This window comes from Onychostoma macrolepis, chromosome 16 (assembly GCF_012432095.1).
Source record: "Onychostoma macrolepis isolate SWU-2019 chromosome 16, ASM1243209v1, whole genome shotgun sequence".
Classification (NCBI taxonomy): domain Eukaryota; kingdom Metazoa; phylum Chordata; class Actinopteri; order Cypriniformes; family Cyprinidae; genus Onychostoma; species Onychostoma macrolepis.
The window spans coordinates 8309372-8334485 of record NC_081170.1 but is presented as its reverse complement, the minus strand read 5'-3'; the positions used below and the strand labels follow the sequence as shown (position 1 = coordinate 8334485).

General features: G+C 36.4%; 1 protein-coding gene across 3 annotated transcripts in view; it reads right to left on the bottom strand.

The window, feature by feature from the left end:
• cpne4a (copine IVa) overlaps positions 1-25114 on the bottom strand; it is a 68462-nt gene that overhangs the window by 29785 nt on the left and 13563 nt on the right. For 2 of the 3 annotated variants that reach the window (XM_058747775.1, XM_058747774.1), the window contains 3 exons: positions 7347-7526; positions 6422-6493; positions 5891-5965 (listed from right to left, as the gene is read on the bottom strand). In XM_058747775.1, coding sequence (XP_058603758.1) covers positions 5891-5965; positions 6422-6493; positions 7347-7526 — 327 coding nt within the window. Of the gene's footprint in view, positions 1-5890; positions 5966-6070; positions 6222-6421; positions 6494-7346; positions 7527-25114 lie in introns of those variants that run through there. The other variant, XM_058747776.1, reaches the window with a different exon arrangement.

Here is a 25114-nt window from a genome sequence, read left to right as displayed (position 1 = left end):
TAAGAATGATAAACACAGACTATATATACTGAACGCAATCAGGGAGGAACAGAAAACAGGTGCGGAACTAATTAATAAAAAACCATGGAAACAAACTAGGCAGGAAGACGGAGACATAGAAAACTAAACTAAAACAGGTCATACATGTAACACACATAAGGTTGCTGTGCGAGTTTGTCTTTTTTCTAGGCCCCAGCCCTGGAGTGGAGGTAGACTTATGTGCATGTCGTATATTGATTTTCTTTTCTGCTTTCTGGACATGTTATTTATTGGTCTTCAATAAAGCTGTTTGTACTTTATTTGTCTCGCATCCTGACTCAGCTAAAACCGAACCTGTGAACCTTTTTGGTGATTTTGTAACAGGCGATTCCCCAGTAAATTAGCCTCTGGGGTGGCATAGTCGGGTGGTTCTAGAGGTGTAGTTAAAGTCCACCTCTGGGGGATGGTTATCTGTACAGGTAGCTCTTTCCAGGGTTCAAATCTTTAATTGCTCTTGTTAGTACTCCTTGAGAGTACTCCCTAAGTGTGCCACACATACTCAGGCCGATCCATTTAAACTGCATAGGTGGATCCTGTTATAAGCAATATAGGTACAGTGAGGAAAATAAGTATTTGAACACCCTGCTATTTTGCAAGTTCTCCCACTTAGAAATCATGGAGGGGTCTGAAATTGTCATCGTAGGTGCATGTCCACTGTGAGAGACATAATCTAAAAAAATCCAGAAATCACAATGTATGATTTTTAACTATTTATTTGTATGATACAGCTGCAAATAAGTATTTGAACACCTGTCTATCAGCTAGAATTCTGACCCTCAAAGACCTGTTAGTCTGCCTTTAAAATGTCCACCTCCACTCCATTTATTTTCCTAAATTAGATGCACCTGTTTGAGGTCGTTAGCTGCATAAAGACACCTGTCCACCCCATACAATCAGTAAGAATCCAACTACTAACATGGCCAAGACCAAAGAGCTGTCCAAAGACACTAGAGACAAAATTGTACACCTCCACAAGGCTAGAAAGGGCTACGGGGGAAATTTCCAAGAAGCTTGGTGAAAAAAGGTCCACTGTTGGAGCAATCATTAGAAAATGGAAGAAGCTAAACATGACTGTCAATCTCCCTCGGACTGGGGCTCCATGCAAGATCTCACCTCGTGGGGTCTCAATGATCCTAAGAAAGGTGAGAAATCAGCCCAGAACTACACGGGAGGAGCTGGTCAATGACCTGAAAAGAGCTGGGACCACCGTTTCCAAGGTTACTGTTGGTAATACACTAAGACGTCATGGTTTGAAATCATGCATGGCACGGAAGGTTCCCCTGCTTAAACCAGCACACGTCCAGGCCCGACTTAAGTTTGCCGAGGAGTCATGGGAGAAAGTCATGTGGTCAGATGAGACCAAAATAGAACTTTTTGGTCATAATTCCACTAAACGTGTTTGGAGAAAGAAGAATGATGAGTACCATCCCAAGAACACCATCCCTACTGTGAAGCATGGGGTGGTAGCATCATGCTTTGGGGTGTTTTTCTGCACATGGGACAGGGCGACTGCACTGTATTAAGGAGAGGATGACCGGGGCCATGTATTGCGAGATTTTGGGGAACAACCTCCTTCCCTCAGTTAGAGCATTGAAGATGGGTCGAGGCTGGGTCTTCCAACATGACAATGACCAAGCACACAGCCAGGATAACCAAGGAGTGGCTCTGTAAGAAGCATATCAAGGTTCTGGTGTGGCCTAGCCAGTCTCCAGACCTAAACCCAATAGAGAATCTTTGAGGGAGCTCAAACTCTGTGTTTCTCAGCGACAGGCCAGAAACCTGACTGATCTAGAGAAGATCTGTGTGGAGGAGTGGGCCAAAATCCCTCCTGCAGTGTGTGCAAACCTGGTGAAAACTACAGGAAACGTTTGACCTCTGTAATTGCAAACAAAGGCTACTGTACCAAATATTAACATTGATTTTCTCAGGTGTTCAAATACTTATTTGCAGCTGTATCATACAAATAAATAGTTAAAAATCATACATTGTGATTTCTGGATTTTTTTTTAGATTATGTCTCTCACAGTGGACATGCACCTACGATGACAATTTCAGACCCCTCCATGATTTCTAAGTGGGAGAACTTGCAAAATAGCAGGGTGTTCAAATACTTATTTTCCTCACTGTAACTGGCTAGGATGAGCATTCTATAAGGCTGTTCTTAGACATATACACCATTCTTTCCTGGTATTGTACCTGCTCTAAATTCTACCCGCCTCTGTCATTGAAAATGAATTGTGTCCTTGTGGGTAACTTTTTTCCAAGCAGCTCCCTGTGCTCTCACCGTCGGCTGCCCCATCCCACCTCTGCTGCTATCTGTCTGCCCAGGGGTCTCCTCACCTAATCAAAGCCAAATATGGTGGGGGATGGATGTTACATTAATAGCACCATACAATATTGGCCAAAATGTTCAAGTCACTAAAATTACATGATAAATGCTATCAAATGCACCCTGTTACCTAGTTTATTTTAAATTATTTTATTATTTATCAAGAACACAGAGACTTTTTTTGTCTAAATCTCTTCCTTTATTTGACCACCAAGGTGGTCCAAAAAGATTCACAAATGCTGCCTTTGCAACATAAAAACTGCTATTTAAAACATATTATTATCATCACACTCATCAATGCTGATTGCTCAAAAGCAGCATACAGCTATCAAATATTTGTAATAAATTTTATTTTTCTTTACATACAATATTATCAAAATCTATATCTATATATATACACTATATTGCCAAAAGTATTGGGACACCCCCTTCTAATGAACAGGTTTGACTGCTTTAGTAATTTCCAACGAGTACAAATCTTAATTTTAAAGCATATAATGATATTCTAGGCAATTGTGTGCTTCTAATTTTAAAGCAACAGTTTGGACAGAACCCTTTTCTATTCTAACATGACAATGCCTCTGTGTATAAGGTAAGGTTAAAAAAGAAATTGATTCAGTCAGTGTGGAAGAACTTGATTGGTCTGCAGAAAGCAAACTAAGTCCTAATCCCAGCTGAACATCTCTGATGTGACTTTAAATGCAGACCTTGAGCCAAAAACTCATCACCAAATACCAATGACTCGAGAGAGAGAAAGAGAAAGAGAGAGAGTATAAAGAGTATATATAGAGTATAAAGTTTGGGATCAATAAGATTTTAAAGAATTCTTTTATGCTTATCAAAGCTGCATCGATTTAATTAAAAATACAGAAAAAAACAGTAATATTGTGGAATATTATGACAATTTTAATGTTTCTCTATTTTAATATACTGTAAAATATAATTTATTATGGTGGTGAAGCTGAATTTTCATCATTTATTACCCCAGTCTTCAGCAATCATTAATATACTGGTTTATTATTATTGTTAGAAACAATTTTGCTGCTTAATATTTTTAAGAGAATGTGATACTTTTATTCAAATTTTATTTATTCAAAAATTAATTAATTAATTAATTTACATATTACATTTTTTAATTTAACATCCTTATAGCATATCCTTATTATTAATTTCTTTAAAAAAAAAAAAAAAAAAAACACAGACTGACCCTAAACTTTTATATACTGTATATATATATATATATATATATATATATATATATATATAAACACACACACAAATGCTGGTATCTATTCTAAAAATATTATAATATTCTAGTGAAGTATTCTGAGTAAGTAACATACCATGAAATACTCAAAAAATGCAAAACATATTTCACTTCTTTTAAACTATTCTCAGCATTACAGAGAAGTAAGTCTACATCACATGACATGCATAACAACATGTCCCTTTATCACACTTGTAATACTGTAAATTGTATAAATCTTAAACTGCAAAACCTATTATTATCTGCTGACAATAAGAAACTAGTATGCCTTTCTTGAAGCTTCCCACAGTTGCAGATTTTCCTCAGTTAATTATGCCTATAAAACACTTTTCCTCAGAGGACAGCGGCAGGTATGCTGAATGATCAAAACTGCACTGAATCACCAGGAGCCATTTTCAGGACTTTCAGATCTTTCCGAACAACTTTAACACATAAAAAGAGCCACATGCACAGAAGAGTCACAACAGACCACTCACAGTTCAGCATTCAAAGATGTCGTCTACTACAGTAATGTTCTCCTAAACACTTGTAGTCATTCAGCCAAAGTTTCAGACGTGAGAATGAAACAGCAGCTTATCAAAAGTTTTCAGAGAATCTTGACAGCCTGGTTCTCTGATCTCTCCTCCAGACTAGAAGCTTAAATCAAAGTTTTAATTACTCAGATGCCAAGGATATGATTTCATTCACTGAAGAATTATGACTTAGGAGAAGAAAAGTACTCTTAAATGAAAAGTGATTTAAAGGAGGCTTTCCTGTTCTACCTTTTGACGCCCTGTCAAGCAGCAGTACGAGACGCTCTGTGTGAAACTGAGACGCTCCTGTGGATCATTTGTTATGCTTGTATTAATCCTTCTTATTAATTTTAGTCCCATGTAATTACCCTGCTGACAAGAGTTGATTGTGTCTCCCACAGGAATAGCACTCTCTCTATCACTCTCTCTCTCTCTCTCTGTCTTTTTCTTTCTCAACTGATTGACCGCATTTCTGAGTACGGGGATTCTTCAAGGCTGAAGTTTATTTTTAACAGCATCCCTGATCATTTCTGTCTGATCACAACTGTTTCAGTGGTTCATTTCACATTCCTCTGTTGATCCAGTCACAATGTAATACAAACTTTGCCATGACGCTGTTTTTGAATGATGCGCGAGTTAAATTATATTTGACACTTGACAGCAAACCCAAGTCCCAATACAAGAGAACAGAAAACTCTTGTTGCTCATTTGATATGTTCATTTCTTAAAGGCACAACCACAAAAAAACATACTGTTTTATTCTAGGGATCAGAGAGATGGGGAAAAATGGTCAAAAAAAAAGAGTGATTTTGATGCTAAAAAATCTAATTATGTGCTTCAAAATTTGGGGGTCAGTATGATTTTTTTAATGTTAAGAAGTCTCTAATGCTCATGAAGGATGCATTTATGTGATCAAAAAACAATAAAACAGAAATATTGTGAAATATTATAAAAAATTTAAAATAACTGTTTTCTATTCTAAGATAGTTTAATATGTATTCTTGTGATGGCAAAACTGAATTTTCAGCAGCCATGACAGTCTTCAGTGTCACATGATCCTTCGGAAATTATTCTAATATGCTGACTTGATGCTCCAGAAACATTTTTTATTATTATCAATGTCAAAAACAGTTGTTTGACTTAATATTTTTGTGGAAATCATAATACATTTTTTCTGGACTCTTTGATTAATAGAAAGTTCAAAAGAACAGCATTTATTTGAAACAGAAATATATAAACTTTTACTGTTAATTGAATGCACAGTTGCTGAATAAAAGCATTAATTTCTTTAAAAAAAAAATAAAAAAATTAAAAACTTACTGACTCACCTGACACCTCAGAGAAATATGTATAATATGACCCCTTAAAATACATCATAAGGCCGAAAACTATTTGCTAACAATATATAAAGGAATAGTCATTTACTCACCCTCGTGTTGTTCCAAACCTGTATAAGTTTCTTTCTTATGTTGAACACAGATATTTTGAGAGATATTCAAAGATATTTTGAAGACAGTATTAGGAAAAGTAATACTATGGAAGTCAGTGGGGACCATTAACTGTTTGATTACCAGCATTCTTCAAAATATCTTCTTTTATGATCAACATAAGAAAGAAACTCATACAGATTTGAAGGTGAATAAATGATGACAAAATTTTCATTTTTTTGGGTGTACTATCCCTTTAAGTATGTTGTTACATAAGATCATTTTATATTCTAAAGTGCACAGGAGGTCTTCCTACCTTATCATCCAGCTTCCTCGCACTGAATGAGAGTTCGACATAATCGTTATTTCCTGTCAGCTCCTCAGTGGTGACCTGGAGAGATAGAGAGTGATGAATTGTTTTCAGCAGAAGAGAAAAACAGAATCAGAAGCTAACCATGAAGACTGGCATTTGTTTTATAGATCTCGTTCTCCTCACCCACTGAGCATGTTGAACTATTGCTTCTGCATTCTGTCAATGTGCATTAACAAGCTCCTCTGGCTATTTTCTGCAATTTTTGTTTCATAGCTCGCATTCAATACCCAATCTGACTGTTTTGTAAGGTTCTTGTGTATTATGAGAAGTTGTTCCATGTTTGCCTGGGTTCAGTACTGGCATTGATCATTCTAAGCACCTCTGTCATATAAAGTGCAAAGCTTTTAAAGGTTAGACCATGCATGAAATGTTTGCATAAGGCCATTTGCTGGTGCCGTGCACTGCTGGATGTTTGCATAAGTAGAGCGTGAGAGAAAGCAAACAGATAAATTTGGGATTTGGGAAAGTGCTCACCATGATAGACGATTTCCCAACTGTGTTGCCCTGTTTAAGCAGGGCTTTGGTGAATTTTCTCTGGGAGACGATCTATTTGGAGAGAAATAAGATATTTGAAGTTGGTCAGAGGCCGCCTTGTTTTGATGGACAGAACACACACAAAAAAACACGAATATGTGCAGAACGCAGCACATAATAACACCTCGGGGAGAATTTGGCATGTAAGCTTAGTTCATAATTACACCATGAAGTCTTATCCACTCCAGATAAGTGCTTCATTATTAGCTGTTAAATATTCATAAATAGGAGGGAGAGCCTTTGGTTTTATTTCCCCAAGAAGCTCCGTATGAGTGAGTGTCAACTCCTCGCTTTCTCACTTTATTAAATGCAGCTCATTTCAACAATTATACTCTCCCCTTCCCCCTACAAGCAAAACAGACTGAATTACAACAAACAACCCAGCTCCTCTGAGAGAAAAGCAGAGCTAGAAAGTGGCTTTGAAGCAAAAAGATAAACACATGAATATTGAACAAAATTAATATTGGCACCGGTTATTAAGCTTCTAGCAAATTCTTTACTGAGAAACTGCAAATCTTAACCATCTGGCGGAAGATCATGTGTCTGGTTTTCCATTTGCTCAAACTGCAGATAAGAGAATAGCATGGCCCATCTGTGCCGGCCGTCCTCCCCACACTGAGCCAGCTACATCTCACGTTTCAAAATTCAATCAGACGTAAAATGTCCGGAAATGCTCTTAATGGTTGTTGGTGTGATTATTTAATTAGGAGGCTTCATCTGATTTGGGCGCAGTGCCGGCTCCACTCTTCCCTGACTGTGTGCAATCAAAGATCATGTAGAGATCCTGTTGCAAAATGATCATTGCCAAGCAAAACTAGAAAAACCATAATAATCAAACGTAGCCCGCTTGAATGTCTATGCTCACTTGGCCCAGTGTGCACTCCATGGCTCCCAGGCAGTCCACCTCTCTCGTGCCATTATGACCACTGCTGATGTCGTAGAGCTCGTAACGTAGTCGCTGGACCTCTTCGAAGTAGAAGTCCAGGGTGAAGACCTTAGAAAACGTGGGGTTTAAACAGCTCCGAATCACCTCTGTCCTGTCCACCTGTAAACACACCAGAAAACAAATATCTACTTTATGTTCAGAACAGCACACCACCATCCTATAATATGAATATTTCTGCAGTAAGTGCACAATGTGCTGGATATAACATTTCTGAATGCATGGAATACAAGAAAGAAAAATCTTTTATATTCCCCACATTTGCAGTAAACAAGAGGGTATACTGCGCATCCCACAATGCAATGATATTTTTCTTGACTTGTTATTTGTTTTGACTGCCAAGATTTTATCCAAATTTCCAAATTAATTTCCAAAAAAAAAAAAGATTATAACTGGACCTTCTGAGATGATTTCTGAGATGATAACTGGATGCTTTTCACTGAACTAAACATTTTAAACTGATATGGGCGCTTTTGAAACACTGCTTCAAAACCTTTGCAAATCATTTGTTTTTTTCAAACCAGTGATTCAAAGCGCTTATCAAATCACATGATTTAACTGGCAATTGGTTTGTAAAAGGTGTTTTTATGCATGTTTGTGTTTGCATTTACACTCTTCTGACAAGCAGGAATCACCAGCGTGGGGCGTTTTGAGCTCTTTCAAACAATGAATCATTTTGCAATTGGTTCAATTGATTCAAAGTTTTGAAAAGCTTTGTTTCTCCCATCTCTACAAACAGTATTATGAAACATTTTTGTCAGATGACCTCAATGACCGTGTTTAGTCTGTTACATGCTGTCAAATCTCCTTATTAAAGGAACAGTTCACCCAAAACAGAAAATTGTCTCATCATTTACAGCCTTGTATCTTTCAAAATCCATATGACTTAGCTTCTTCTGTGGAACACAGAAAGAGTTGTTAAGATCAGAATGTGCAAGCTGCTCTTTTCCATCCAGTGAAAGTGAATGTAATGACATGAGGTTTTTGAACTAAGTCTTTGAAATGTTTATTAGATATTTTATCACATTTCATTCACTTTTTTTTGTAACGCACACACTATACACTATACACAAGTATTCTTTTCCAAACACTTTGACTTGGCTTCGGTTGAGCTGAATTCACTTTAGTGGATGTTCAGGAGAGTCTCTACTTCAGTTAATCAAGTTAATCGCTTTCGAGAAGGATTTCTAAGGTCAATATCTCATCTCAGGACAAGCTGCTTGATTAGGAAGTAAAAAGACATTTGACAAGTGCTGATACTCAGGACCAGATCAACATGGAATCAGTGACCTGGGAAGTGACCTTAAGGAACTGATCAATTAGTACAAACCCAATCCATTTCTACTTATCTTACCATAAACCAGCAAAACCAACTCTAGTTGCTTTTCTTAGTGCACTTAGCCTAATGGCTCTCATCAATCTCAACTAAAGCGCATCTAAAGTCCCTTTGGATTGAAACAATCTACTAACTGCACTGTTAGACATTTCTGTAATTTCTGCAGTTATTTATTGTATATCACCCAGTATAATACTGCAAATTCCCTTTACAGTAAATAACTGTAATACCCTTTGCATCATGGGAATTTTCTGTGATGTCAGACCCCACATACAAAGACTTACTGTATTTTTACAAATTGCTGTATACTACTGTATTTGCTGTAATGGCCTCTTTGGCGCCATTCTATTGAGGTCGTTTTATTTTCCTCATTTCTTACATTTGGATTGACACGATTGCCCTGCACCATGTCTATAATGCCGCAACAGCTTGGGACTGACTACATTGGACATGTTACATCGATTGTAATGATTGGAAAATCCGTTTGTACTTCATGTCAGAAACAGTGCGAGCGCTTGGAGTGCACCTGTACGTCAGAAATACACCGGGGCATTACTTTACTGTCCGCATCCACTGTAGATAGTATATAATATCACTATATATACTATATATAATGGGTTCTATATTGTTTTTTATCGAGTCGCGCCGCGCCACTCGTGTCCGAGGAAGACACGGATCCAGCGGGGCAGCGCCGTGGGTTTTTCCCAGGGATGCGGGAAGCTCCGGAAAACATCTGCGCTGTGTGTCGATGTGCCTTACGAGAGAATAAGACCAGCAAGCAAGGTAAAAATATATGTACGTTTGTCTGTGTGTTTGTGTCAGATTTTTGCACACCAGTTTACCTATCGTTAGTAACATTTACCCGTCAACATGGCGGTAACAAACTTACAGAGAAGACATTTCTGTCACTAACAAAGTGGATGGTGAGCAAAGGTGGTGGCCACGTTTTGGAGCAGCACCTGCATTTTGCAGATGTTTGTCTTTTTTCTCCATTATGTTTCTGTTGCCTAAAGATTCTTTGTGAGGATAAATCCAGAGGACACAACAAAATGCACTGCAAAACATCCTAAGATAGGAGAAATGGTGAAGATGCACTGTTCCAGCATTGGAAGACTATATTTTTAAGTGTTACATCCAATGTTTTAAATAAAGAATTTTATATTTTGTAATTATTGTGTCTGTTTTAACTGAATGCCAGTAGTACCTATGTAGAGTAATAATAAAATGAATTCTATATAAAAAAAAATAATAAAATCTAATGAAATCTATATTAAAATGAATGAATTACAGTAGTATACTGATGAATTGGATTTTTTAAAAGTAATTTACTGTAAAACAGTACAGTTTGCAACTGTAAATCAAATGCAGTTTGCTTAATTACAGTAACTAATTAGTTTAATTACAGTAACTTACTGGTAACAGTGTTGCCAGTAAGTTACTGTAAAAACCCTTTGAAATGTCTAACAGTGTGACAATTACTAATAGCATCTGTAGCAAAGAATTTTGATACAGAGGATGCAAACAAACAAAAACCTTAATTTAGTACACTCAGGAGAATATAGTATGCTTAATCATTCTCATTAAGCTCATTTGAGACACCATACAATCATCTAAAGTTAACTTTCGCAATGCTCTGTTGAATGAAACCAGTAAATGTAATAAATCTCAGAACAAGAAAATAAAACCATGTCACTGCTAAATCCCTGTTCCTGAAGAATGTATCTGCCTCTCACCTCACACAGGCAAAGAAAAGGGTTCGTTTTATCTGACATCCCTCAGTCGCATAGTCATGGTTTAGTCTCAGTTGTTTAACTTTCCTCAGGCAGCTCAGAGACTCAGGATTCTGTTCTTTTTCATTTCAGTCTGCTCTCTGCAAGGGGTAAACACCAAGCTTGCTTGCTTCCTTTCTGACAGGATATTTTACCATTTAAAAAGATTTCAATATAATGTAAATGTCTATCATAATGCATTTCATTTGTGTAAAGTGGATGTTTATTATGAACTGTGTACTGTATATGAACTGTTATGAACTGTAAGCTTAACAACAAAGAATGGCACATATGAAAATTTAAATTTGCCATCAAAAGCCATCCAAGATGTACAATAAGTTGCAACCAAGAAGTACAATGTTGTTTCATGCTTCATTATGAATCAATGTTTTCGCCAGAAGTGACAGTTTAAAGTTAAAATGCTAAAATAACTGATTTGTTTCTTAGAAACATGCAGCTTTTCACTTCACAACAAGGCGTTAATTGAGGGTGGGTTTTGTGATGTTTTTATCATCTGTTTGGACTCTCATTCTGACGGCACCCATTCACTGCAGAGGATCCATTGGTGAGAAAATCATGTAATGCTACAGATGACGGAGCAAGCTCATATATCTTAGATGGCCCGAGGGTGTTCCAGGTTCCAAATGACAACTTCAGCTTTATTTTTTTTATATTTTCTTGAAAATATTCTTTAAATAAGTAATCGTATTTATCCAAATATTTTTTTAAATGTTTACTTCAGCAGTAAAATGGTCAGTTTATATAACTAAAGGCTACCCATTTAATTTGCAGCAACCATCTGGAGACACCACCATTTCTCTTCATTAAGGTCTATAAATATTTGCTTGACTCTTCCAGGTGTTTGCTCTTTATTTACAGGGGCTTCCTCAGGGCAGCTGGCGCTGTTTTATTGGGAAAGTTGGATGTGCCGTCTACTCACAATTCACCTGAAGGGAATAAACATCAATCGGGGAGGCATGGACCTCGAAGCAACTGTTTATTTCTGCTGCTGAATATGCAAATAAATCTCACTTATCAAAGTGAAAATAGTACAGTTCTGATGATGCTTAATATATATCAGTTCTATGTCTAATTGTTGTTTGTACAGGGAATATTCTGACACTGCTGTCAGGAAACATCTGCTCTGTTGTACATCAGGCAACTTGTTAACCTCACAGAACGCGCCTTGTGACTATTCATCAGAAAAGAACTAATTGCCTCTATTTTGTAACATCTTGTCTATTAAAAGAAAGTAAATATTTAAAGAGCATGTTAAGCAAGCCAAAAACCGGTTGGAATCACACATGAGCTGTAAGAGGATTGGGAGAAATGTGTAAACCTTAACAAACATAATCAAAGAAATTGAGTAAAATGAATTAAGTCATCTTTTACAATGAGCAAATACACTAGCTGTAAGCAGATGTAACTCAGTTTTGTTAATCAATTAACCATAAATAAGTATATTTGTGTTGTTAAACCACAAACACTACTTAGGTTAAAAGATCTAATTGTGAAAAAGCTAAATAGCAGATAATTCATCTAACTTCATTGTTCTTTTTCATAATAAATGTTCATCAAACATTTCAGACAAAAATATATTTTAAAAATATTAAAATATTAAATTAAAATTAAACACTTTATTGTAATTCCAAATGATAGCAAATGAAATGCACACAAAATTGCTGAAATTTACTAAGCAATATTGCAAAACAGAAATTGACACAAGGGGAACTACTTCTGTTATTCAGCCAAGCACAATGATGTCAATAATGTCAGAATGGCCAAAAATTTACCAGTCCATTTCAGCCCTAAAATCTTCCCGTACAAGATTTTTCCTCAGGAAAAAAAAAATGTGACCTGGAACCAGAAAAGCAGAGCCATACCAAGCCAAGGCTTCCATTCATGGATCTTCCATCACACTATACACATCAACAAGCAGATCCCACATGACAATTTCTGGCAAGAGAGGTCTGGACAAGTCAGCTTTTCAAAACAGACGTGTATCCACTCAGGCTTAGAAAAGTCCCTTTATGCCTGCATAAACAGGGGCCTGAGTTCATCACTACACTGGACTGACAGTCTTTTGGCAGTGAGGGGCAGAGCAGTCAAAGCATAGATATCAATAAATATTCAAGACACCATTGTTGGAAAGGCTTCTTGTCATTCAGCTCTACTTCACTGGAGCTGCTCAGATGGTGATATACATCAATGTGATGATTATACAATTATGGTTTAATTTTGACATCATCTACTCACCATAATTTTGTTTTACTTTTTTAAATGAAATTATGGACTTTTAAATTGTATTCTTACAAATTAAATTAACTATATATGTATGTGTGAGTGTGTGTGTGTGTGTGTGTGTGTGTGTGTGTGTGTGTAGCCTATATTATATATATACATATATGTATATGTATATGTGTATATATATATATATATATATATATATATATATATATTCTTACAATTTAAAATAACTATATATAGTCTTTAGTGTCTTTTAAATATTATTAATGTTAATATTAATAAATATCATGTTCTATTTTACAATGTAATTTATTCCTGATGCTAATTTGGTGTAACATTATCATTCAGAAATCATTTTAATGTGCTGATTTGGTGTTCATGAAACACTTCTTATCATTATCAATGTTGAAAACAGTTGTGCTACTTAATTTATTTATTATTTTTTTGGGGGAAACCAGGATCAATTTTTTTCAAGATTATTTGATGAATAGGAGTTCAAATGTAAAAAAAAAATTAATAAATGTAATTATTAAATAATTACTTATTTACTAATAACTAATTATTTACTAATGTCAGCATTATTTTCTTTTTTAAGTGTAGTGCACAATGGAAGTAAACAGGGCCAGTTCTTGACGATTTAAATACAGAAATGTCAGAATCAGAATCAGAATCAGAATTAGCTTTATTAATTAGCGCAAACACACAAGGAATTTGTTGTGGTATTTTAAGAAGCTCTCAGTGCATACATGTATACATACATATATATACATGCATATCTGACATGAGAACAGAAACATTTAAATAAGACTTAACAATAAATAATAATGTGTATGAATCTGGAACAGAAGATTTATGTACAGATTTGTGCATTATTTACTCTATATATACAGCTGTATAGAGAATATGCATTTACATAGTACTTGAGAGGCAATAATTAGAAATGGAGAATGAATTACAGGCTTGAATCACAGAACACAGGTAATAATTCCTGTGTTAGCTGTTTAGGCTGGAGATGGCATGTGGGAAAAAAACTGTTTTTATGCCTAGATGTTGTAGTGCACAGAGATCTGTAACGTCTGCCTGAAGGGAGAAGTGCAAACAGGTTGTATCCAGGGTGAGAGGGGTCTGTGATGATGTTTCCTGCCTGTTTCTTCACTCTGGAGTTGTACAAGTCCTGAAGATTGGGCAGGTGCACACCAATTATCCTTTCTGCTGTCCTAACAGTCCGTTGCAGTCTTCTTATATCTGATTTCCTGGCCCAAACCAGACAGTTATTGAAGAGCACAGAACCAACTCAATAACAGCTGAGTAAATCTGTGTCATCTGCACCTGTGGCAGGTTGAACTTTTTCAGTTGACGAAGGAAGAACAACCTCTGCTGAGCCTTTTTTCATGATGGAGTCAATGTGAGCGTCCCACTTCAGGTCCTGAGAGATGGTGGTGCCCAGGAACTTGTGGAGAATATAATTTTATAAACGCATTTCCATTTATTCCTCTGATAAATCTAGTGTATTATTTGAGCTGTAAAGCTGTTAAAATCTAATTTAACAGTCATTTTAGAGTTGTATGATATTCTGTTGTCATGGGAACAAAGTTCAACAATTTAATATAACTTTACACAAAAAATGTTTAGTAAGTATTTTTAATGCTAACATTCATATAGTTTTATTTGTGTGGCTTTTAAAAGAGTGAGTATTTTATCATTTATGTATTGGCCCCATTCAATTCCACTGTAAGGACCTCATGGTAAAAACAAAAAATAAAGAAAGAAAGAAAAGGGGAAAAAATGTTTTAAAGAAATGTCATCAACATTATGCCACAAATGCTGCCAGGTGAGCTTAACTTCTACTAATCACGGAATATGCTTTGAATATGGCCTGGAAATTATAACTTTGTAACCAATTACACATTGTTGTGTAAGCATATTAACAATGTCTGATCTACTGAAACAGCATGCAAAACAAGCTACTATAAATGTTTTCACACCAGCCTCGTTTCTTGGCCTTTCTTGTGAGTGTGATACGGCGGATGGAAGTTTGGCAAGCATAAGCATATTTCATAAGGTTTCATCACATCTATTCTCACGCATACAAAACACACACTCACACACAAGTCACAAATAGCACTGCCCCAAAGGATGAGCCTCAACATGTGCAACATCCCCCACACAAGGGTCTAATTGTCCCTGGAAGCCACATTTACCTTCTTTTCCTCACATCTCAGTCAGAACATGCGGTCTCTGAATGTGCAGCCACCTTCATTCTGCATATGGGCTGCCTGCGTCTCCTCATTAGCCCATCAGTGGGAGAGAATGGAGGTTTTCTCCAGGGCTAATCAGCGTGGCAGCATCTTATCACTTATGAGAGCAGGGCCCGATGTGGAGGACCGTAGGGTGCAGCAATAACTATCATTAACCATTTCAACTGCACACCAGCACCCCAAATAAGATGTTTACCCTGCTCTCACATCACTGCTCAGTTTGCTGAATGGCTCAAATAAGGCAAACCTGTTTGAAGAAACGTTTCCTTCATTTAACGATCTGTCCATTTTGAATGAAGCAAAAAAGGAAAAGTGGCACAACCGAGATCTCGCTTGCTGTCTTTGAACACCTGTGAAGACAGTAAACAAGGGGTGGCCGAAAAGTGGATTTTTCAAGGAGAATGATAAAAGGATGGAAGAGGGAGAGGCAGAAAGTGTAGCAATCCAAATTCAATGGCTATTTGCAGAAAAAAGCTATATTCTGAATAGCATACTAACATTGCTCTTACTATATTTTGAGATACTATATCTCACAATGCAACGCACTCAGATGGACTATTCACAGTGTGATGAATGAACCAAAAGCAATGCATCTAATTTTTTACTTTGTTTTATTAAATGTAAAAAAATTGTTTCAAATATAAAACACACTAATATTCAAAAGTTTCTTTTTTTAAAAGATATTCATACTTCTAAAGCATCAGCAAGCATGCATTAAACTGATCAAAAGTAACAGTAAAGACATTGAAAATATTACAAAATGTATCACAGTTTCAATAAAAATATTAAGCAGTTTTCAACATTGGTAATAATAAATGTTTCTTGCAGCAAATCAGCATATTAGAAATAGAATGATTTCTGAAGGATCATGTGGCACTGAAGACTGGAGCAATGATGCTTAAAATTAAGCTTTGATCACAGGAATAAATTACAATAAATGTATTTTAAATTGTAATAATATTTCACAATATTACTGTTTTTACTGTATTTCTGATCAAATAAATGCCTTGTTGAGCTTAAGAGACTTCAAAAATATATAAAAAAATTGAACTAACCTCAAACATTTGAATGACATTGTACATAAAGTAAACATTTATTATTAAGTAGTGACTACTAGTTGACTAACTATTTTTAAAACATTAGGTGGTATTAGAGACAGTATAGGAGGAAGTGACAGACCACTCATATAAAATTAAACGCTCGAATCAAAATGCTCAGTATGGAATTTGATATGATTTGTTTACTCTAAAACATGCATGCACAATAACTGGACCTGCAGGAAAGAGACCTCAGTTAAAGAAGCAGCATTTGATACCACTGTTATCTGATTTTATTGTTAATTTTAAATTAATTCTCAAAACATAATATTCATAAGCAGTTTTAGAGAGTTTAGTCTTTCAAAATTCAAGTAGATAGGAGCTAACCCTAACCCTAACCCTAACCCATACTTGCATTCCTATTAGAAAATAGCTACCTGGAGTTATCAAGACTGCTGCCGAGTGAATTTACATGATTTAAAGGGACTTTGGGCAGTATAAACTAAGCAGTATTCAGTAAGTACTAAGCTAGTATTCCATTACAAACAGCCATAGAACACACACTCATAATTAACGGTTTTAAAGGATTTTTAAATTATAACAGTTAGTGAGGCAACATGCTGCAAGAATATGTCCATATCCAACAGGGAGAAACTTTCAAATTCAAGTTTGATTGTGATAAATTAATGATGGTGAAACAGAGCTCCAAATGCAAAAGAGATGTTCAGCCCCAGTCCATCTTGTAGACATAAAGGACAAAAAAACCTTGTATGTGCACATGAAGGGGTGAAAGAACAGAATGGGAACATACAGGGAAAGGACATTTTCCATCACATAACTGACAGATTGTAATCATCAGTGCCCAGATGACCCATGTCTAGCTGCATAACTCTGTCAACCTGCTATGTTTACTCTTACGCTTCATGAATATTGATATTATTTCTTAAATGTCATTGAAGTTGAGGAGTGCTGCATCATGATAAGCCACAGCTCCACATGCCAAAGCAACAAAAGTTGAAACGAGAAACGTGCCTCTCAAATTCATGAGTACTACACAAAAGTGTAAAAAAAAGAAGACGTTTACATGGAGAGAAGAAAAAGATGGAACGATGAAGAAAGACAAAGCAAGATAAATGTTCACTTTCAGAACAGACATGCCATGGCAAATAAAATGATCATATATATTATCTCACACACACAAACACACAAGGAAAGAAAGAAAGAAAGAAAGAAAGAAAGAAAGAAAGAAAGAAAAGCTTTTATTTAGCAAGAACACATTAAATTGATCAAAAGTGACAGTAAAGACATTCATAATTTTACAAAAGATTTCTATTTCAATAGAAAACAGTTCCTTTTTTCGTTTTTCACTTTATCCCAAAAAAAGTTTTTTTCGTTTTTCATTCAGGGCCAGAAAATGAATAAATGGCTTGAATATTCGATCTCTACATGTTTGCAGGAATGAAACACCCCTTTCCACTGATTGGTCAACCAAACATTAAACCGATTAAAGTGTAAATACGGAGCAGTCATAGCTTTTGTTTTGAACAAAATGCTGAGTTTATTTAATTAATATTGAGTATTAATTGATGTCTCAAAAAATTGTGTTTTAATTTTTTCTGCCAACCGCTGAGAACTGACTGACTCCCATTTCAAGGCAGAGTTTTCTTAATGACCTATTAGCTATAGTGAGCCACTTGATTCTTATTCCAGAATGAATCAGCATTTTGAAAGAATTGGTTGAATGGATGACTCGTTCATTAACACAATGAGTTGCCACCTACTGGCGATAATAGGCTACTTTCATACTCCAAGTATCATTTTAATTTGTCATTTATTTCATATTTCTGTATTCAAAATGTTACGTTTAAAACATGAAGCACATTATACAGTTGTGTGTAAATGCCTTCTGGGCAACATTAAAAAATCATTAAAAAAATCAAAATTATTTCAGGGTTTTAACATCTTCTGGTATCTGAGAGAGCACTATATTATGTGCTATTTTATAATGGCTATTTAACATTACCCCTAAAATTTAACAATAGAAATATATGGAAATATAAAATGGAAATATAATGTATATATAACAGATGTGACCATAAACTACATTGATGCAAAATAATGTCATGTCTTTGCATATCTACAGTGGGGCAAAAAAGTATTTAGTCAGCCACCAATTGTGCAAGTTCTCCCACTTAAAAAGATGAGAGAGGCCTGTAATTTTCATCATAGGTATACCTCAACTATGAGAGACAAAATGAGAAAAAATCCAGAAAATCACATTGTAGGATTTTAAAGAATTTATTTGCAAATTATGGTGGAAAATAAGTATTTGGTCAATAACAAAATTTAATCTCAATACTTTGTTATATACCCTTTGTTGGCAATGACAGAGGTCAAACGTTTTCTTTAAGTCTTCACAAGGTTTTCACACACTGTTGCTGGTATTTTGGCCCACCTCCATGCAGATCTCCTCTAGAGCAGTAATGTTTCGGGGCTGTCGCTGGGCAACACGGACTTTCAACTCCTCCAAAGATTTTCGATGGGGTTGAGATCTGGAGACTGGCTAGGCCACTCCAGGACCTTGAAATGCTTCTTACGAAGCCACTCCTTCGTTGCCAGGCGGTGTGTTTGGGATCATTGTCATGCTGAAAGACCCAGCCACGTTTCATCTTCAATGCCCTTGCTGATGGAAGGAGGTTTTCACTCAAAATCTCACGATATATGGCCCCATTCATTCTTTCGTTTACACGGATCAGTTGTCCTGGTCCCTTTGCAGAAAAACAGCCCCAAAGCATGATCTTTCCACCCCCATGCTTCACAGTAGGTATGGTGTTCTTTGGATGCAACTCAGCATTCTTTCTCCTCCAAACACGACAAGTTGAGTTTTACCAAAAGTTCTATTTTGGTTTCATCTGACCATATGACATTCTCCCAATCCTCTTCTGGATCATCCAAATGCTCTCTAGCAAGCTTCAGACGGGCCGGACATGTACTGGCTTAAGCAGGGGGACATGTCTGGCACTGCAGGATTTGAGGCCTTTGTTACTTTGGTCCCAGCTCTCTGCAGGTCATTCACTAGGTCCCCCCGTGTGGTTTTGGGATTTTTGCTCACAGTTCTTGTGATCATTTTGACCCCACGGGGTGAGATCTTGCGTGGAGCCCCAGATCGAGGGAGATTATCAGTGGTCTTGTATGTCTTCGATTTTCTAATAATTGCTCCCACAATTGATTTCTTCACACCAAGCTGCTTACCTATTGCAGATTCAGTCTTCCCAGCCTGGTGCAGGTCTACAATTTTGTTTCTGGTGTCCTTTGACAGCTCTTTGGTCTTGGCCATGGTGGAGTTTGGAGTTGGACTGTTTGAGGTTGTGGACAGGTGTCTTTTATACTGATAACAAGTTCAAACAGATGCCATTAATACAGGTAACGAGTGGAGGACAGAGGAGCCTCTTAAAGAAGAAGTTACAGGTCTGTGAGAGCCAGAAATCTTTCTTGTTTGTAGGTGACCAAATACTTATTTTACCAAGGAATTTACCAATTAATTCTTTAAAAATCCTATAATGTGATTTTCTGGATTTTTTTTCTCATTTTGTCTCTCATAGTTGAGGTATACCTATGATGAAAATTACAGGCCTCTCTCATCTTTTTAAGTGGGAGAACTTGCACAATTGGTGGCTGACTAAATACTTTTTTGCTCCACTGTATATAATTTCAACTTTATCCCTTTGTTTAAAACAAAAGCTGGTGACCACTTAAATTGATTCTGGTCTGTGCTCCACTACAGTGCAAAATGCTTTGGCTTCACACTGTCCAGTGCGTCACCCGCACAGTGGTCGCGTGGCTTTGCCACACAAACTTTGATATGTCAGCTCAATAAACGTGATGTGCCAAAGAGGCAAGGGGGTTGCTGTGAAATCTATTATTTGCTGAATTTATGCCTACACAGAAGTAGGCTCAGCCCTGTCTAGGCTCTTCCCTGTAGCCATTGAATATAGTTGCAATAAACACGTTAAGAATCCATACAACTGTAGCAGTGAAGGACTGTGTGGAACTGGGGAACAACTGATGACGGCACGGTTTAATGTTTGTTTGACCAATCAGCAGAAAGGGGTGTTTCTTTCCCACTCATAAGCAGAGATCGAATATTCAAAATATTGAAAAATAAAAAAACTAATGGATGGAATTTACCCTGATTCTGTCCAATACCAATCTGTTTAAAAAAACGCTACTACCAATCAGGGAGAATAAAGCGGCAAATCCGTTTACACTGAAATGACTTCCGTTTATACTGAGAATGTATCACATACTTCGTGTTTGTGCACGTCTCATATGTGACCCTGGACCACAAAACCAGTCTTAGTGTCAGTTTTTCAAAATTGAGATTTATACATAATCTGAAAGCTGGATATATAATCTTTCCATTGATTTATGGTTTGTTAGGATCGGACAATATTTGGCCGAGATACAACTATTTGAAAATCTGGAATCTGAGGGTGCAAAAAAATCAATATATTGAGAAAATCACCTTTAAAGTTGTCCAAATTAAGTTCTTAGCAATGCATATAACTAATCAAAAATAAAGTTTTTATATATTTATGGTAAGAAGTTTACAAAATATCTTCATGGAACATGATCTTTATTTAACATCCTAATGATTTTTGGCATAAAAGAAAAATCGATAATTTTGACCCATACATTGTATTTTTGGCTATTGCTACAAATATACCCCAGCGACTTAAGACTCATTTTGTGGTCCAGGGTTACATATGTGTATGTGCGCGGAGAGTTTGAATGTGTTTGTGCACGTCTCATAAGTGTATGTGCACGGAGAGTTTGTGTGTGTGTATGCGTGCATTTCATATATATTTGTTTGAGCAGTTAGTAGTATACATGTATGTGTGACTGTTTCATATATGTGTATGCAAGTGTTTCATGTAAGTTTGCATGGGTGAAGTTTGATTTAAGCCCTATACGGCGCCTCATAATAAATTAAATCTTAAAATAGATTCAAATGGAAAACAATTATTTTAAATTGTAATAATATTTCACAATATTACTGTTTTAATGTTTGATCAAATAAATGCAGCCTTAGTGTGCATAATAGGCTTCTTTGACTAGTTAGTAAGCAACTACCTAGCCACCACTCAGATTACCCAAGAAACCACTTAGTAATGCCCTAGCAACAACTCAGGACTCCTTAGCAAGGACATACCAACCACAACACACTAGTATAGTTTCAGTGTCTCTTCCAACGGCAAACACCACAGTAGTATGCGATTGTGATGTGATAATCACTACTATGACACTACTACAGCTTGCAGCTACAGACATACAGTTCTGTCACTCTTTTTACATCAATATCCAATTATTTCAGACCATGAAATCAGTCTTGATCAGTCTGAGTGAAATCTAGATTGCACCCCGAAGGGTGCGATATGGAGATACGCTATCCTTACTCAACAGGAGTGCTCCCTGCTCCTGTGATTGGCATTCTGAGTAGATGAAAGAACAGCTCCACCTGCCACAGTCATGTGCGAGTGAATGCTGTCGCTGACAGTCAGACTCTCATCTTCAGTTCTGCCTTTTGTCTGATTATTGGTGAGAGCTGACAGCCAGGGCACTGAGATCTGACACGCTGACAGGTCATTATAGCCATTGGCAACGTAACTTTGGACCCGGACATTTTTGGTGTGTTGCTCAGATAGCATTCATTTTCAGAGAAATTGAGAGGGTGGTGTCAGTTCTCTCAGTGCCCAGATTATGAGTCTCTTTGAGTGAAAACACTTTTATTTACACACAGAATTGGTAATGAAGTGTTTGATAATATACAAGGATCCCACACCCTCTGACCAATAATTTTATGATTACTCGACAAAATTATTGTATACAAATGCACTCATAAAGTCAATGTCTAGCCAATAGCATATTTTAGATACACTAGACAAAATTTCTATCATTAACACAAAAAAAGTAAAGGAAATTTCTATAACTTAACTACAGAAATTTCCAGTACTATATATTAGTATTAATTTCGTATATATTAAAAATGTACATAATATTTAATATTTACATTTAGTATACATTTCCATAACACTAATGATTTGAATATTTAAATTGTGTGTGTATATTTTTGGGGGACTAGGTGTGCAGTGTAGGTCCCTTTAAAAAATAATAACGAAAAACACAAAACTACAAAACTCAGTCACGCACCCAAAACAAATGAGTTGATGTCTGTGTGCGAGTAAATAATAGACCAGCTGCAATAATACAAAAAAAAACAAAAAAACACAAAAACACATACAGACACACAGACTGTACAGCAGATGGCTTTTTTAAAAATGGAGTATGGTTGATCAGACCATCACTTGTCTCCAGTCCAATCCAACTCGCTGTCTGACAGCTAATCTAACTACGTTGGGGAAATCTCTCTCTCAGGCAAAGTGATTTCAGGAACATGGATTTTAATGGACAGAAGATTAAAAAAACATTGCAATAAGTGAAGCCAGGAAGCAAGAACATCTACCTGTGAATGATCACTTCCAGCTATTTCATACCATAAATGTTTTAAAACTTGCATTTTTAAAGGAGAAAAATGAAAACATTAAAATGAGAAGTCAGAAAGATACTGAAAAACAGATATAAGGCTATTTACCTTGGATTTAAAGCACACATTAGACCAAGCTGCACATGACAAAAAAAAAAAAAGCCTCTTTAAATGGAGTCGCCATGAACAAATCGTACTTTCAGCACATTTTCAAGGGCACAACATGGAAGCAGCCCGAGTGCATTAGAGGCCCTTCACCCCAGAGACTGAGGGCCAGTCTTGACTTACTGTCCACATTCTGAAGTGCCTTCTTTGTGATTCAGAGCATGGTGGATTTGCTCAGAGTGTTTGTGACCATGCTTGACGGTGCTCGAGCTCTGAGCAGCTGCAGTGCTGCAGTGGACTAATCGCAGGCAGGGTCAGAAGCAGGTCTTTACTCTCTGTGTCTGCCACAGTTTAAAAGCTTGTTCAGGCGCACAAGTGCTGCTTCCTGTACTTACATTCATTCAAGAGCCGCCAGCTAAACAAACAAACACTAATCTTGATCAAGGGTCAACATCCAGCCACTGCTGATTCTGAAATTTCAAAATGCAACATTATTGCCAGACAGCATGTTTTTTTTATAGTAAACCCATTTGCTTTTATAGTACACTAATGTTCAGTTTTGTGGTTGGTACGATTTTTTAAGGTTTTTGAAAGAAGACTCTTAGGTTCAACAAACTACATTTATTTATTTTAAAAAGTTTTTAAAAAACATTTTTTTAAAAAGTAATAATTTTTAAATATTATAACAGTTTAAAACAGTTGTTTTCTATGTTAATGTATTTTAAAATGTAATGTATCCCTATGATGACAAAGCTGAATATTCAGCAGCCATTACTTAACTCTTCAGTGTCATGATCCTTCAGAAATCATGCTGATTCGGTTCTTTTGATACATTTATGGCATCCTTGCTGAATAAAAGTTGCCTATTAGTTTCTTTATTGATCACATTGTTTGAATGTTTGAATGTTAGTGTGAATTTTATATATATATATATATATATATATATATATAAAATCTGTTTCTGAACCTTCTCTACCCCAAACCAGTTTTCTCCTCTCACAGCTCCAGATGAATGAGGGATATTCTTGGTAGCTAAATACAGACCATACTTCAGCTAAAGATTTGATAATGGCTCCCAGTGTACAGTTGGAAAGTGAAAGATGAGCTATCAACCGGAGAGAGAAACTATCACAGTGGGATAATCCACTCAAACTAGATTTAGCCAAAACCCACGGATATAAAATTTAAGTCATTGGTGCACTCAATACAATAGCATGCATAAGTGACATTTTCAGATAAATGAGTCTGACCCATAATAGCACTGAATACTGGAGGAAACGGGTTAAGAGGTGTGAAGTGAAATGCAATCACAAGTGCAGTAAATCACATTGCTTGTGTTTGTTGAACTAGAAATGTAAATTTGCTTCAGGCAACATCAGAGAAACCAAATATCATGATATTTCTCTCTTAATAGACATTAGCTTATAGCTCATAAACAAGGAGTTTTTACTCTTTGAAAATGTCTTTGGTTTATTAGCTTTATTTTACATCATTAAACACAATTTTTCAAGCAATCCCATTTCAAATCTCTAATGTACGAGTCTCGGGACATTTGGATTTGGACAAATTATAAAAAGCATGATGCAACAAGCTCAGCTATAGCGGCCCTTAAAGAACAAACAGTGCAGCTAAACAGAAGACGTTCTTCAAATGTTCTTCATGGCGGGATTTCCAGGAGGAATGAAGAGGTCCTTTGAGAACAGGTACGAAACGTGTTTTACAGTGTGGTTTCCTTCAGAGACACTCGCACACACTCAAAGAGCAGAATCACCATAAGTGAATATGTGAATGTCTAATGAGATTGAAAGTGGTGAGAACAGATTCCTGCTGGTGAGCTGGCAAAGTCTTCATAACCTGACAGGGAGATTTCTCAGCGAACACATGCCACCTGCTTCTCTCGCTCATTCACACACATGCATGCTCTCTCACATTCAACTACAAATATATATATATATATATATATATACAGTGCCCTCCAAAAGTATTGGAACAGTGAAGACAAAATTGTTCTGTTGGCTGTGAAGTCAAGACATTTGCAAATATGATGAAAAGATGAATATGAGACAAAACTAAAGAATGTCACATTTTATTATTAGCCGTTTCAACACATACATGTTTTACCAAATAAAAAGAGCAGCACTTTTAGAGTTCATCCCACTCATTGATGTAATCATAAGTATTGGGACAGTTGAACATAAGGCAGATATAAAAGATTAAAAGCTATTATTTAGTTGCAGATCCCTTGCGCACTCACAGCAGTCAGTCTGTGACCCATAAACATCACCAGACTCTTGGTCTCATCCTTTGAAATACTTTTCCCAGCCTTTAATGCAGCCAATTCCAATTGTTGCTTGTTTTGGGGAGTTTCTGCCTTTACTCTCCTCTTCAGCTGGT